General features: G+C 37.0%; 1 protein-coding gene across 2 annotated transcripts in view; it reads left to right on the top strand.

Moving 5' to 3' along the window:
• The window catches only part of LOC121375556 (regulating synaptic membrane exocytosis protein 1-like), a 111,724-nt gene that overhangs the window by 88,055 nt on the left and 7,347 nt on the right, over nucleotides 1-16,322 (top strand). For both annotated transcript variants that reach the window (XM_041503060.1, XM_041503059.1), the window contains exons 11-20: nucleotides 109-209; nucleotides 2,054-2,232; nucleotides 4,431-4,524; nucleotides 5,456-5,951; nucleotides 6,485-6,559; nucleotides 7,761-7,859; nucleotides 9,705-9,803; nucleotides 13,688-13,781; nucleotides 15,670-15,767; nucleotides 16,181-16,294. In XM_041503060.1, coding sequence (XP_041358994.1) covers nucleotides 109-209; nucleotides 2,054-2,232; nucleotides 4,431-4,524; nucleotides 5,456-5,951; nucleotides 6,485-6,559; nucleotides 7,761-7,859; nucleotides 9,705-9,803; nucleotides 13,688-13,781; nucleotides 15,670-15,767; nucleotides 16,181-16,294 — 1,449 coding nt within the window. The remainder of the gene's footprint in view (nucleotides 1-108; nucleotides 210-2,053; nucleotides 2,233-4,430; nucleotides 4,525-5,455; nucleotides 5,952-6,484; nucleotides 6,560-7,760; nucleotides 7,860-9,704; nucleotides 9,804-13,687; nucleotides 13,782-15,669; nucleotides 15,768-16,180; nucleotides 16,295-16,322) is intronic.

The raw sequence follows: 16,322 nt of genomic DNA, 5'->3' as shown, positions 1-16,322 counted from the left end.
AAAGGCAGAACTAAGTATGGAGAAAACATCGGCCGACTTTTGTTCAAAAGCAACAGTCACGTCATGTAATAATTAAATAAAACTAGATGGATTGGGTTTTGTTTTCAGTATCAGCTGACATGTCGTGTTTAGGAAAAGGCAACATACCTTACCCACTGGACAACCAATCGTTTCCAAGACCAAGACGGCGCATGCTTCCAAAAACACCCGTATGTACTGTTTATACCATGCCAATGTTTAGTCACTCATACAAAGTTTGTAGTTTACTGAGTTTATCATCAGTTTATCAACAAAGGAAATAGATATTAACACCTTAATATGCTTCAAATATGTAAATTTTAATATGCTACAGATATGTAAATTACATAATCATAAAATTATTCAACAATTAGTTTTAACTTTAGACTAATGGATAGAGGGGAGAGACGGATTGACCGACTGATTAACAGACAGACGGATAGACCGATGGATGATCAGTCGACAGACCGACAGATATGGACAGACGTAGTTAGGTATGAAGTCTTTACTTCATGAAATGTCGCCATCATGGTGCCATGTTTTATACTGAAGTGATAATAATAGTGATATCCTACACATGATGATGATGACGATAATTAATAATAGCGAACTGACCTCTATCGCAGACAGAAACGCAGACAGACGTAGTTAGGTATGAAGTCTTTACTTCATGAAATGTCGCCATCATGGTGCCATGTTATATACTGAAGTGATAATAATAGTGATATCCTACACATGATGATGATGATGATAATTAATAATAGCGAACTGACCTCTATCGCAGACAGAAACGCAGACAGACGCAGTTAGGTATGAAGTCTTTACTTCATGAAATGTCGCCATCATGGTGCCATGTTATATACTGAAGTGATAATAATAGTGATATCCTACACATGATGATGATGACGATAATTAATTAGAGCGAACTGACCTCTATCGCAGACAGAAACACAGACAGACGCAGTTAGGTATGAAGTCTTTACTTCATGAAATGTCGCCATCATCGCGCCATGTTATATATTGTAGTGATAATAATAGTGATATCCTACACATGATGATGATAATTAATTATAGCGAACTGACCTCTATTGCAGACAGAAACACAGACAGACGGACGCAGTTAGGTATGAAGTCTTTACTTCATGAAATGTCGCCATCATGGGGCTATGTTATATATTGTAGTGATAATAATAGTGATATCCTACACATGATGATGATAATTAATTATAGCGAACTGACCTCTATCGCAGACAGAAACACAGACAGACGGACGCAGTTAGGTATGAAGTCTTTACTTCATGAAATGTCGCCATCATGGGGCTATGTTACATACTGTAGTGATAATAACAGTGATATCCTGCACGTGGTGTTAGATGCTTATAGTGAATTAAAATCTATCTTAGACAGACAGGCAGACTGAAAGAAGTCACTTTTCAAATTTTGCCATCTTTGTGCCTTGTGATATATTGAAATGATAATTATATTGATATCCTACACGTGATGATGATATTGATGATTGTGATGATGATGATAATGATGATGGTGATGATTAAACACAGTGCTATGTTACGTATCACTATAACAATACCACTAATATACTACAATGACAATAATAATTATATTATACGCGTGACTGTGTATATATATATAATACTAAACGAGCTTGTCTGTCATATCATTTTTATGAAATGAGGTTTGGTATCTGACTTGCGAAAGCGAGTTAGATACCAACACTGTTTACGAGTTTTTTAATTATTACAAATCAACTGCAAACAATCCGCAACGCAGATGTAAGCAGATATTGGGACCTACTACACGTTATTTTTCTGCGAATTGGATCAGCAAGTGATCTACGTCACGCTTACGTCACGCCAATTTTACACTAGTTAGATATTGAGTGATTTATGACATGAGCAATATCTTACACTGGTGTGTAATAAACATGTATATGTAATGTTATATATCATTATTGTAACAATACCACTAATATACTACACTGCAAATACTAATTATATTGAATGTCTTTCTGTGGCAGATTGAGATAAAGAAGGAGACTCGGAAGATCACGGGACAGATCCTTATACAGATGACTCATTGTCCCGCCACCGACACGCTCACCGTGTCACTGCTCAAGGCTAAGGAGCTGTCCATTCCAGAGAAATCGTACGACGTGCCTAGTCCTTTCGCGCTCATCCACATGTTACCCAGACGAAGGTTAGTTCCAGTTCTACGTTCAGTCAACGCTAATCCACATGTTACCTAGACGAAGGTTAGTTCCAGTTCTAAGTTCAGTTTACGCTAATCCACATGTTACCGAGACGAAGGTTAGTTCCAGTTCTACGTTCAGTCAACGCTAATCCACATGTTACCTAGACGAAGGTTAGTTCCAGTTCTAATTTCAGTTTACGCTAATCCACATGTTACCGAGACGAAGATTAGTTCCAGCGCTAATGATCCGAAGTCAAATGAATATGCTAGTAACAGAGGGAGAAGCAGCCACATCGTTAACGGGTGCTCGTTACAATAATCCATGAGGTCAAGTGGTCAGTGCGTACCACAGACCTGACAAAGGGATGGGTATTTGTTTGTATCATTAGAAAAGTATATATATAAACTCCGTATCCCAGCTCTTGTCAAAAACGTTATTTTTAAGCTTACGTAATGCTATTTGACTTTCTTCTACCAACATCATGTTTTTGCTGTGAATGACGTCAGTTTGGGATTAGCCACACTACGATAGTCTCTGAAAGTTCCAGTCCGTGTTTCTGGAGTACCAAAGCTAGTAAAGTAACAGACCTGTGTTGTAAACATTGTCCTTCGTTTTTAAACACGCTGATTTAGCGTTTGACTGCAGACTAATTCATCCATGGTTTGGGGGTTTTCAGAGGGGTTTTAATCATTCTTATTTCCGTTCTGATATTTACTTATAGTTCAAGTACGCTGTTCTGGATACACACCTGAACGCCGTGAGCTGTTTGTCTAGGAAAACAGTTAATATTTGTTAGCGATTAATGGAAGAGACTTCAGTTTGGTGGTCTTAAACCTCTCCAAAGAGTCCTTAAAACGTCAATTTGGGTTGGAGACTATAAATTGGGATGTGAATCAATCACCTGTCAGCCCCAAAACTGATGGCCTAACTCCTACATCACCTAGGTCGGTTGTTGTTTTGTTTCTTCTTCATCGATGACAAGTTCACGTGGGTGGGTGTCAGATGTGAGTCATTGGTGTTATGATGACTGACGCCTTATCTTCTCTCTAGAGGACAAAACTCGTGGTTAATCCCGGATCACTGTCACCAGTCTAACAGAATGGTAGTGTTTACAGGAACTGTGATATTCCAGCTTTTTTGTGAGAGTTAACCGAATACATAGTTTTGATTCCACATAGATTTAAATACCGATTTTGAAAATGCTACAGAATTTTAGAAATGGAGAAGCGTATGTGTTAGTAGTTAAACCTACATAATATATAAATGAATTTCGAGTTGAAATAAAAGTAAAAGTTAACAAACAAAAACATTAAAATCCTTAAAGTGATATGTCTAAACTACTCATACATGGTACTTGATAGATTGACGAGTGTATGTTTAAAAAACAAATCCAAATTCTCAGCACACGCATTAAGCATCTCTCTCTCTCTCTCTCTCTCTCTCTCTCTCTCTCTCTCTCTCTCTCTCTCTCTCTCTCTCTCTCTCTCTGTATGTCTCTCATCTTTCTGTATGTCTCATCTTTCTGTATGTCTCTCTTATATCTCTGTCTGTCTGTCTGTCTGTCTGTCTGTCTGTCTGTCTCTCTCTCTCTCTCTCTCTCTCTCTCTCTCTCTCTCTCTCTCTCTCTCTCTCTCATCTATCTGTATCTCTCTCTATCTTATCTCTCTGTATGTCTCTCTCTATCTCTCTCTCTCTCTCTCTCTCTCTCTCTCTCTCTCTCTCTCTCCTCTCCCTGTCTTATCTCTCTGTCTCTCTCTCTTTCTATCTCTCTCATCTCTCTGTATGTCTCTCTCTCTCTCTCTCTCTCTCTCTCTCTCTCTCTCTCTCTCTCTCTCTCTCTATCTCTCTGTCTGTCTCTCTGTCTGTCTCTCTTTCTCTCTCTCTCTCTCTTTCTTCTCTCTCTCTCTCTCTCTCTCTCTCTCTCTCTCTCTCGCTCTCTGTGTCTCTGTCGCTCTTTCTCTCTCCCTCCTTGTCTTATCATTATGTATCTCTCTCTCTCTCTCTCTCTCTCTCTCTCTCTCTCTCTCTCTCTCTCTCTCTCTCTCTCTCTCTCTCTCTCTCTCTCTCTCTCTCTCTCTCTCTCTCTCTGAATATGTACATCTATCTGTTTCTGGGTTTACACATTAACTAAGATCTGAAAATCACAATACTGACATGATCAGTCAAATGCAATATATTTTATTATTGGCTTTTGTTTATTTAGATTGTACGTTCCATCAGAAACAAAATGTGTGGAGAAAACGCACATGCCCGAATGGAATCACGTCTGTAGTTTTGAAAATATCAGCGAAGAAAAAGTGAGTAATAGATATTTTATGACGCCTTGTTTTACTATTTTGAAGTCTTTTACTTAGCGTTTTGTGTCCTTTAAAGTAATTATATACACATGGGTAGCTGCATTTAAGATCTGTGAAATTGACATTATTCAACATATTTGTAAGTGAACTGGTTGAATGCTATTAAAATCGATTATTAATCACAGTTTGTGGAAAATGAATAAATCATAACATTTCCATAAGTGTCGCATGAAATTTGATTTGAAAACTTTTATTAGGCGATTTTGATTCCAACTCCAGAATGCTAAGTATACTTGTTCCATATATTTGTGATATGAGATTTCATCCAAGAACAATTATATGAGAGTTTGGAGGATGTAACAAGTCACAAACATGTTCTTGAACTGAGTTTAAATGGACGTAGATCGTGGTTTTAACCTCACATATTTCACATGTTAATTGGCTCTTTGTGTCTGAAATCCAACAAGTGCCCAATATCAAAGGTCGTGATATGTGTTGTCCTGTCTGTGGAAAAGTACATATAAAAGATCCCATACTTCTTAAAATGTAGCGGTCTTCCTCCGAAGACTACGTGTCTTAATTATCAAATGTTTAACATCCAATAGCCGATGATTAATGCATAAATATTCTCTAGCGATGTCGTTAAACAAATCAAACTTTAATTAACTGTGGGAGTTGTTTAGGTCAAAGTTTTATTAGCAAAGACACCGACCATTCTCCTTTTTAAAAATTATATCAGAATTACCAAATGTTTGAGATCGAATAGCCGATGATTAATGAATAAATATTCTCTAGTGATGTTAAACAAACAAAACCTGTAACTAACTATGAGAGCTGTTTAGCTCATTTTTTTATTAGCATAGACACCGGTCATTCTCCTTTTTAAAAAGTATTTTCCAAAATAAGCTATCACTGTCAACATTGTGTACAGCTGTGTAAACGATCCATCGAGATCACGGTGTGGAACAGGGAAGAGAAGGAAGACTTCTTCATGGGAGAGGTTCTGTTGGATCTGGGTGACGTCCCCTTGGATGAGGACTACACCTGGTACCAGCTGGAAGACCACGACGACAACAGTTCACCACTTCCGGAGAGAAAACACTCAGTTCCGGAAGTGATTCCGCCTAAGCTGGAGAACCCCAACACATTGTCCAGTCCTTCACCTTCTCCGAGCAATTCCAGACGTTATTCTCCCAAGGAATCGAGGAGGTCGTCTCCGTTAGAGATCAGCCGATTCTCTCCCAACGAGTCCAGGAGGTCTTCTCCAAAAGATTCCAGGAAATCGTCGCCCAGAGATTCTAGGAAATCGTCCATTAGAGATTCAAAGAAATCGTCTCCCAATGTGTGCAGTAGATCTCCCAAAGAGACGAGGCGATCCATTACGCCAAACTCACCCGAACGAAGATTGTCAATAAAGGGATCGCCGGGTAAATATATTGTGCATCAGTAAACTATTTAACAATTTAGTGGTTATTTATATACTAGTATTTAATTTATTTATTTATTTATTTATTTATATTGTATTGTGTATTTTTGTAATGGCGAAACAGTTTACTGTTGCTCTTTGGAACAGTCATGGTAATGTCGATGTCCTTTTGACTCTGCCTTGTGCAGAGATGCGATTTTCAAAATGCTAATAGTTTTGTCTTTCAAATTTATTGTCAATTAATAAACATTTAGTGTTAGACAGTTTTATTTCAGACTGGCTCTCTGAAAACTATATTCTATGTATTTTTGCACTTGTCTAAATTAATTTTTGAACATTTTGATGGCATGTATATATATACACGTGTGTGTGTGTGTGTGTGTGTGTGTGTGTATATATATATATATATATATATATATATATATATATATATATATATATATATATAACCCCCCCCTACATGATCATTGTTAAAAGGTGTTGAGATGCATACCATTAAACAAATTATTCCTTCTGGTTTTTTCTATCCGTTAGTAATGGAGAGGAATCAGCCTGGAGTTACTCCCCCTGTTTCTCCTATTTTAGCTTTTGGAATGGAATTGTCAAGTCGTGAGTATCTAATAATAACAAGTGAGCAAATATTTTGTTTTGGGGCGAATAATGGAAAGCTGGTGGGTCAGGATTTATGCTACTGTGGGTTTTTAAAAAAATATTATTAATTATTTTATTAATTTGTATTTTTTATTATTCTTATTATTTTATTTGGGGGCAAAAGTAAGGATAATTTTTTTTTTTTGTAAAAGGACACAAAAGCAGACTTGAATTTCCAAAAGTTTGTTCGAAGCTTGATGTTGTGATACCAGTGTGTTCAAGTGTCCCTTGGTGCCTGTGTTGTATAGAGGTAAAAAATTAGAATATGATACTGGTTTCGTGGTTCATTTAATATAATAAATGAGTTGTCCAGAGCTGAGGTACTGAGAAGGTGGTGGGGAGGGGGGGGGGGGGGGGGCTGGGTCTTCATCACTTTAGCTCTCCTTAATCTAAAATGCTAGAAAAACTAATTAAATTTTAAATGGTCCTGAATAATCTTATTTGTATCTGAACGTCCGAACTTACCACCAGGGTTTTACGCCCATTAAGACCATTACTACAATTGGGATTTGTAGACTACATGAATGTTAGACTGTCTTATCTGTATATTTGTTATATATCTAGTTTTATCTTTATTTGTTGTGTATCTAGTTTTATCTGTGTTTGTTGTGTATCTTGTTTTATCTGTGTTTGTTGTGTATCTTGTTTTATCTGTATTTGTTGTGTATCTAGTTTTATCTGTATTTGTTGTGTATCTTGTTTCATCTGTATTTGTTGTGTATCTTGTTTTGTCATATAATATCTAGCATTTACAATGCAATACACGTATGTGATATTTTCCAGATCAAACACTGAGAATTTGATAAATGCAAATTACATCTAAATTAATCGTTTATTGACATTAAGCATACTTACTACGGTTGACACTCAATAATTCAAAATAAAAAACGTTAAGCACTAGTTTATTTTTATGTAAGGATATCCAAAATGATGTTATTCACGTTTGACGTCATTTCCATTCAAAAAGAAACCGCGCCACATATTTTTACGTCATTCGAATATCGCGTAATGGCTGACTGGAATTAATGTTGAGTATACTGTTTACAAAAACGTGTGTTTCTGTATCGTCAATATTATATATTAGGAATATATTGACGATACCAAAAAACACTCGGGTAATAACCTCTATTTATCTGTATTTGTTGTGTACCTTGTTTAGCTCAGAGAAGCAGCTTCAGGAGCAAGATGAAGCGGCGGATGGCGAGCGCTGTGTCCCGAGTGTCTTCCTCCCTCACCGTGCTGGACAGGCGAGATTCAGGTAGCTAGTATTTAAATAACACATACTTGTGAGTGTCTTCCTCCCTCACCGTGCTAGACAGGCGAGATTCAGGTAGCTAGTATTTAAATAACACATACTTGTGAGTGTCTTCTTCCCTCATCGTGCTAGGCAGAGATTCGGGTAGTTACCATTTAAATAACACATACTTGTGTGTGTCTTCTTCCCTCACCGTGTTACACAGGCGAGATTCAGGTAGCTATCATTTAAATAACACATACTTGTGAGTGCCTTCCGTGCTGGACAGGCGAGATTCAGGTAGCTACCATTTAAATAACACATACTTGTGAGTGTCTTCCTCCCTCACCGTGTTTCACAGGCGAGATTCAGATAGCTACCATTTAAATAACACATACTTGTGAGTGTCTTCCTCCCTCGCCGTGCTGGACAGGCGAGATTCAGGTAGCTAGCATTTAAATAACACATACTTGTGAGTGCCTTCCGTGCTGGACAGGCGAGATTCAGGTAGCTACCATTTAAATAACTCATACTTGTGAGTGTCTTCCACCCTCACCGTATTGCACAGGTGAGATTCAGATAGCTACCTTTTAAATAACACAAACTTGTGAGTGTCTTCCTCCCTCACCGTGCTGAACAGGCGAGATTCAGGTAGCTAGCATTTAAATAAAACATACTTGTGAGTGTCTTCCTCCCTCACCGTGCTGGACAGGCGAGATTATGTCATGGCATGTCATAGGGTTTTACGTGCACATTTACAACAAGCTGTTGTAGCGCACGCCTGTCGTGGGCACAAGAGCAGGCCTTGGCCGGCTCCTCCGTCCATGACAGGAAAGGTGGGGGAGGGGAGAGGAGGGAACGCCTGCACTGGCAGGTGCAAGGGAGCACCAGCAGCCCGATCAAATCGGTAGCAGGCGGGTGGGGGTGGTGGTGGTGCTATGGAATTTGAATGGAGAAGTTAAATTACAAAGAGAAAAGGGTGCGCAATTTTGATTGAGGGAATTTGGCGCAATTTTGAACGTTCGGTCGAAAGGTAAATGGCCGAGCTAATATAGGTTTTGATATTAGTGAATCGAGAGTAGCTCGTTAATTTTAGACCTCTACGATGCTGTGGTGTCTCCCTAGGTTGCCCATAGGGCTCTTATAAAGGGCCTGACCGCTTCTGGTCGAGGCATCACCAAGTACCAAGTTATTACCAACAGCAAGTATTGGGGGTTTGGGTGGGAGAGGCCGATATTCTTTTGTTCAGCTTCCCCGGGTACATTGCAATTGTGTACTCGGTACCGGTATTCTTTTGTCCGGTTCCTTATTAGAGTAGGGCGAGATTCAGGTAGTTAGTATTTAAATAACACATACTTGTGAGGGTCTTCCTCCCTCACCGTGTTGCACAGGTGAGATTCAGGTAGCTACCATTTAAATAACACATATTTGTGACTGTCTTCCTCACTCACCGTGTTGGACAGGCGAGATTCAGGTAGCTACCATTTAAATAACACATACTTGTGAGTGTCTTCCTCACTCACCGTGTTGGACAGGCGAGATTCAGGTAGCTACCATTTAAATAACACATACTTGTGAGTGTCTTCCTCACTCACCGTGTTGGACAGGCGAGATTCAGGTAGCTAGCATTTAAATAACACATACTTGTGAGTATGCATAAAATATCTCAAACAACTATAAAAAGAGAAATATGAAGAAACAGTAAATAAAATTTCCATTAATAAATGTCTGTGTATGGTCTATTAGCTGAGGCTGATACGCAATATGCTTGGTACTGCAATGACTGTTATAGTGTTCATATAAACTTATAAATGTCGACATCAGCGTAGATGCACACTGTGATGTCTGTCACTGTTTTGGTATTTGAAGCTGAGGAACCGAACCACGGTGAGCTACACCGCAGCAGAAGTTTCTGTGAAGAGTCTGGCCCCGACACCAACCCACTTCATCACACACGTCGCACGTCAGGTGATTGTGGCCATGCTATTAATGATGATGATGATGATGATGATATTGATGATCATGATGATACTAATTGAGATAATGATATTGATGATCATCATGATATTGATGATCATCGTAATATTAATTGAGATAATGATACTGATGATAATGATGATCATGATATTGATGATCATCATGATGACATTTTTTTTTTTTTTTTAAAGATTTATTGCCCCCAGAACATAGACAGTGAACAGGTTGGGGAGCCGTGGTCACTGCCTTACAAAGTGCATATTTAAACAAAATATGCTATTTAAATATGTTAATGTTTTCTATGATATTTATAAGACGGAAAGGGAGGGAGAGAGAGAGAGAGAGAGAGAGAGAGAGAGAGAGAGAGAGAGAGAGAGAGAGACCGAGAGAGAAGAGAGAGAGAGAGAGAGAGAGAGAGAGAGATGAGAGAGGAGAGAGAGAGAGAGGAGGAGCAGAGAAGCAGTAGATGCAACAGTAGAGATGGGTGCAACGCAGTAGAAAGAAGTTGTGGGGATATTGAGAGAGTATTAGAGAATGACATTTTTATTAGTACTCTATTTCCAAGTGAACTTTCAAAGCATTATGTTTAATTAAAACATTCTTTCAAAGAGTGTTTTATAGGGTGTCCATTGTTTATGAAATGTTTCATAGTTGCAATTTTTGTAATAAATATGTTTTTCTATTTCAAAATTATTTTGTTGAATATTTTTCGCGGCATTGACATGTAAATTTCTTTTTTGTATTTTCATACTGTAAATATAATATTTTATCTTGATAGTCAGCCAATTTACAAAATCACCTTATTCGTTGTTGATCATGCCTAACATAACTATGTCTCTGCTTAGAGTAATATTAATTCCAGTTTCATTTCTTATTCATTCTTCTATTGCTTCCCACAGAGAATGTACTAAACTACATTCAAATAGAAGGTGTTATATGGTTTCAGGTGATTTGTTGCAAAAACTACAGGCATTGGAATCAATATAATTAATCATATTTAAAAATTTGTTAGTTGTAAGAATTCGGTGTATGATTTTATACTGAAACCAAGATAATGTTGTGCTTTTCCCAATCATATATATCATAGATATATCCTTCTTTAGAATATTTTATTTGTGATTTTGGAATGGTGGTTTGAGTGTTCAGTAAATCATATATATGTTTGCAACCTTTCTGATCTTTGAACAAAACCTTTAAGTTATATGGAAGAACAGGATTTTGTAATGCTATAAAAACGTCATCATTTAAATTATCTAGGTTGTAAATGAATGATTTTATAGCACTGACCAATGAAGCATATTCCAGAAAATTGGTAATTATGTCATATTTCTCTATGAACTGTTCATATGTTAGAAAGTCTCCTTGTTCTTTCAAAACATCGTTAATAAAGATAATACCTTTTGAGATATATCGTTTTAGCATAAATAGCTTTTTATCTATACATATTTTACTGTTGAACCAAATATTGATCTGGAGAATATCATCTACGTTTACTGGAATTAGTTTTTCTTGTATCCTTAACCAACTAACCAATGTGTCTCTCCAAAAAGTATTTTTTATTGACCTTTTTTTACAGTATAGAAAATGGTCGCAATATATAATTAAATCACATGTTGATATAAGCTTCGAACAAAATGGTCCATTTTGGGTTATTTAAAAATATCCGTCGGATCCACGAACTTTTCAAAGCGGTCATAAAATTATTTATGTTTATCATTTTGATGCCACCATTTTTAAAGTCTTGCGTTATTAAGTTTCTTTTAAGTTGTTCACGGCCGCTATTCCAAATAAATTGGAAAAATAATGTATTTATATGTTTTAGCAAACGTTCGCTTGGATTTGGTAATGTTTTCAGTAGGTATGTTAGTTTAGGAACTATTAACGTTTTGAGGACTGTAATTCTTCCTAAAACAGTAAGTTTTCTGATAGACCATAGCTTCATTAATTTTTGTATTTCGATAATCTTGGGATTATAATTTAAATCAATAATTTCTTCTAGGTTAATGGAAAAGTTAATACCGAGAAGGTTAAACTGTGTACTGCCCCATTCTAGTTTCCATCGAGTGTGATGGTAAACTTCATTTGAAAATGTCTTGCTACCTATCCAAATAGCTTTTGATTTGGTGTAGTTAATTTTTAGGCCAGATATTTGTGCATAATAATCTAGGATAGATAGAACACCCTACAGGGACTCAGGAGAGCCGTCTAAAATAAAACTTGTGTCGTCTGCATACTGCGATATTAAATACTTTTCACCATCTATAGTGATACCTTTTATATTATTGGAGTTTTTTACTATGATAGCGAGGATTTCAGCACATAAAATAAATATATAAGGAGACAAAGGATCGCCTTGTCTACAGCCCCTTTCTAGTTTAAATGGCTCTGAAAAAAATCCATTCTGAATTACTCTAGATACCGAGTTACTATATAGTGTTTTAAGTTAAAAATGTCTAAGGCTTTATTGATAAATGACCAAGATATTGAATCAAAAGCTTTTTCGAAATCGATTAATAATAGTAAACCGGGGATATCTTGTTCTTCGGTATAATGCATAATATCATAAATTAATCTAATGTTTTCACCAATGTACTTTCCTTTAATAAAGCCTGTTTGGTCTGAGTCTATTATTTTATCAAGAACCCTTTTTATTCGATTTGCAAAACAACCTGAAGCCAGTTTATATGTACAGTTTAGGAGAGTTATTGGTCGCCAGTTTTTTTAGAAATTCTTTAGGTTTGTTTGGTTTCGGGATACATGTTATGATTCCTAATTTTTGAACATTAGATATTTCTTTCTTAGCATAACTGTAATTGATAGATTGAACAATAAAATGACCAAGATCTATCCAGAAAATTTCGGCAGTAAACCCATCCGAATCATATTTTTAAGACACGTTAATACTTCCGAGTGTATTATTTCCCCCTCTAATGTTTCTGCATCTTCGTTTGTCAGGATATTAAAATTATAATTTGCAAGTGTTTCCATAATATCATTATCATTTTAAGAAGATATTAATGATGGTGATTGTGATTATGATGATGATGATGATTATTAATTTTGGTACCGCATAATAACATACACGAATGAATGAATGAATGAATGAATGAATGTATGTTTAACGAATTTCTGCTTTGTTTTTGTGCTGAGTTCTTGTCAAACATTGATTCATTCGCTGAGGACAGATTGTAATTAAAAGTGAGGAAAGAAATGTTTGTTTAACGACACATCAAGACATTTTTAAACCACACTTCGTCTAAATGGTGATAAAGAAAACCCTCATATGTGATTTAGGTTTCACCTATCGAATAGTAACAAGGGGTTATTTAAATGTGCAGGACATGACATACCAGAGCCTATGTTACCTGTCGTAACGAAGTAGTTGAGATGAATAACGATCTGATGGTTCCACCAAAAGTGATCGATCTTACAATCCACTGCACTCTTGACGAGTGCCCTACCACTACACGACGGCATGTCCTCGAGGTTAATGGTTTCATGAGAAACGCTGCTCTTGAGTTTCTCTTGGAGAATCTTCGTAAATGCAGTAAATACGGAATGGGACCTTGGCTTGCGAAGATGCCGATAGAGATAGCAACAAGGACGACTATAATCATTAGAAGAAGGGGGAAGCAGTGCGCCCCTCCCCCGTCTTCCAAGTCGGAATACTGCACATAAACATACACATACACATACACCACACGCACTTACATAACTATAACCACCATCCCATGGTGTCAGAAAGTTAACCGTGTTAACTGACAATGAATCCCGCATTACATATTTGCTTGTATGGCATTAAACTGTGTCTACAATACCACTTGCTCCGTTATTTGTTTCCATCAGTATTATATGAACGTGTGTTTGTGTTACAGCCAACTTTGACTTGCTGGCCCCACCCCGTCCACTGAGTCGCGCCAACAGTATTTCCAGTTTCTATGACTCGGACGACCTGTCCGACCAAGCAAGGTATGTGTTACACTCGTCACACATGGCGTCATTTCATACTATATCAAGTCATTAATAGATAATACTACATGAGCGGCCGTTAGATACCATTTATCTTACAACAAGTTGTTTTAAAACGTATCCAACGAGCGAAAGCGATGTTTTTAAATAACGAGTTGTAAGATAAATGGAATCTAACGTACACGAATGTAGTATTCTATTTCTTACATATCTTCAGAAAACAGTTCTAAAATAAATTTAAATGCCTTTTTCAACTAAGCGCTTAAAGTTAACTTGTGCGTCACAGACAAGTCAATTTCAGGTTAACTTGTACGTTACATCTAGTGTTCGATTTCCACCATGCTTTTCCATTGGGTTGTAATGGCATTGGTGACCTGGTCATCACCTAGGTGCAGCCAGTCGTATGTTTGTCAAATGTTATTGCACGTATATGTGTTAAGAAGTAGGTGCAATCGAAAAAACTAATAATGTTCTCACCAACGGGTGTGTAAGAAAATGAAATGTCATGATGTCATGTTTTTAAACAATGATTCAAAACAAAACAAACACTTTATATTGTTTACAATTTTTATTTACAATTTTAACAAACATATATCTTTGTGTATGGTAAAATACTTTTTTTACTGAACTTTATAGAGTACACATGAATCGAAACGGAGCAGACCGATAAACCGATTCAACTACGGTTGATTCGGAACTGGCGTATCACCTGTGTTTATATAGAGAATAATACGTGAGTGGCCGTTAGATACCATTTATCTCATAACGAGTTGTTTTAACATGTATCTTACGAGCGAAAGCGAGCTTGATACGTGTTTAAACAACGAGTTGTGGGATAAATGGTATCTAACGGACACGAATGTATTTTTCTATTTCTTACATATCCTCAAAAACCAGGTTTTAAGGACATTTTAACATCTTTTTCGTTATTTACAGCCGTTGCACTGCTAACGTACACGTCACAGACACATGATTTCCAGGTTAACTATACGTCACAGTGTAATCGCTTTCCATCGTTTAGTTTTTTATTGGATGTATGGCAGTGGTGATCTGGTCATCACGTTGGAGCAGCCAGTCGTATGTCTTGAAATGTTAACACACGTACATGTGTAAACAGCCATGTGTTATCAAACATAACGCATGGTGTTCTCACCAATGGGTGTGTAAAAAATGAAATTAAATATTCTAATAATAATAGCATAACAATCTGATTGAAATCTTCTTAACGGGTGCTATAGCTACTGGTTTTAGACCAGCTGAGCTGATTTCAATCAAAATAAAAGTTTGTTTTTAAAGTTTGTTTTGTTTGACGATACCACAAGAGCACATTGATTTATTAATCATCGGCTATTGGGTGTCAAACAATTGATAATTTTGACATATATTCTACCTTTTTTTCCCATTAACAGCAAGGAATCTTTTATATGCGCCATCCCATAGACAGGATAGCATATACCACGGCTTTTAATATACCAGTCGTGGTGCACTAGCTGGAACGAGAAATAGCCCAATGGGCCCACCGACGAGAATTGATCTCAGACTGATCGCGCATCAGTGGAGCACTTTACCATTGGGCCCCAATGAGAATGATACCGTCAGTATTATCCCTTAAGCAGGGGCCTAATTCAGTAACGCCGCAAGTTTGCGATTTTGCATGTCAGTGCAAAAATATTTACAATGGCGATGCGATGTTTCTTAAGAGAGCCTAAGAGAGCTTCCTGAATTGGGTCCCAGATCTTCTGACAATTAAATTAAATTATAGACGTCATATTTATTATAAAGTGTTATTTTTTTTATTATCGTTAGCTGGTGGACGATATGTTTAGTGCTGTATAAGTTGTGAAATTATCATTATGAAAATACGTTGATTGATTTTTATTATCACCAGCTGGCACACCGTGTCTCCAGTGGAACGACCGCCACCTGACGGAGATGACGTCACCTCAACACTCGGCCCAGCCCAGGTCCCGCCCAAACCAGCTGCTGGTATGACCTACTTGTTGTAATCTTGATTCCACCGACATTTGTCACGCACCAAGATTTCACATTGCAGCATGTAATGCTGGTGTATTTTCGTCATATTACCAACAAATAGACCTAAAATAAATATAAAGCATATACACAGGATACATTAAAATAATATAAACACAATACATGTATACGATTGAAATGGCTTACTGATTGTCTACATTACTTAATTAATTCAATTTATTTATATTAATTTTTGTCTTACTTATTTATCTATTTATTTATTTATATTTATATTTATTTATTTATCTATCTATCTCTCTATTTTTAACATGAATTGAGGGGAACATCTATAAGTGACACCAAATCAGTTTTAACTTTCCCAAATTCGTGTTCAAGTGAAGTTGTCCACTGTTAACTTTTCATTTTAGAGAATCTGGTTTGTGGCGAGGTCAGACTGGGCTTCATTGTGTCGAAAGGTCATCTGGAGATCGACGTGTTGAGAGTGAGAGGCTTCGAGAAAGGCGAGTGTGGATTACCACCTGGTGTGTACTAACAGGCAGTATAAACGCC

Source organism: Gigantopelta aegis, chromosome 6 (genome assembly GCF_016097555.1).
Source record: "Gigantopelta aegis isolate Gae_Host chromosome 6, Gae_host_genome, whole genome shotgun sequence".
NCBI lineage: Eukaryota > Metazoa > Mollusca > Gastropoda > Neomphalida > Peltospiridae > Gigantopelta > Gigantopelta aegis.
Note: the sequence above shows the minus strand (reverse complement) of the source record. Positions and strands in the feature narration are given on the sequence as shown.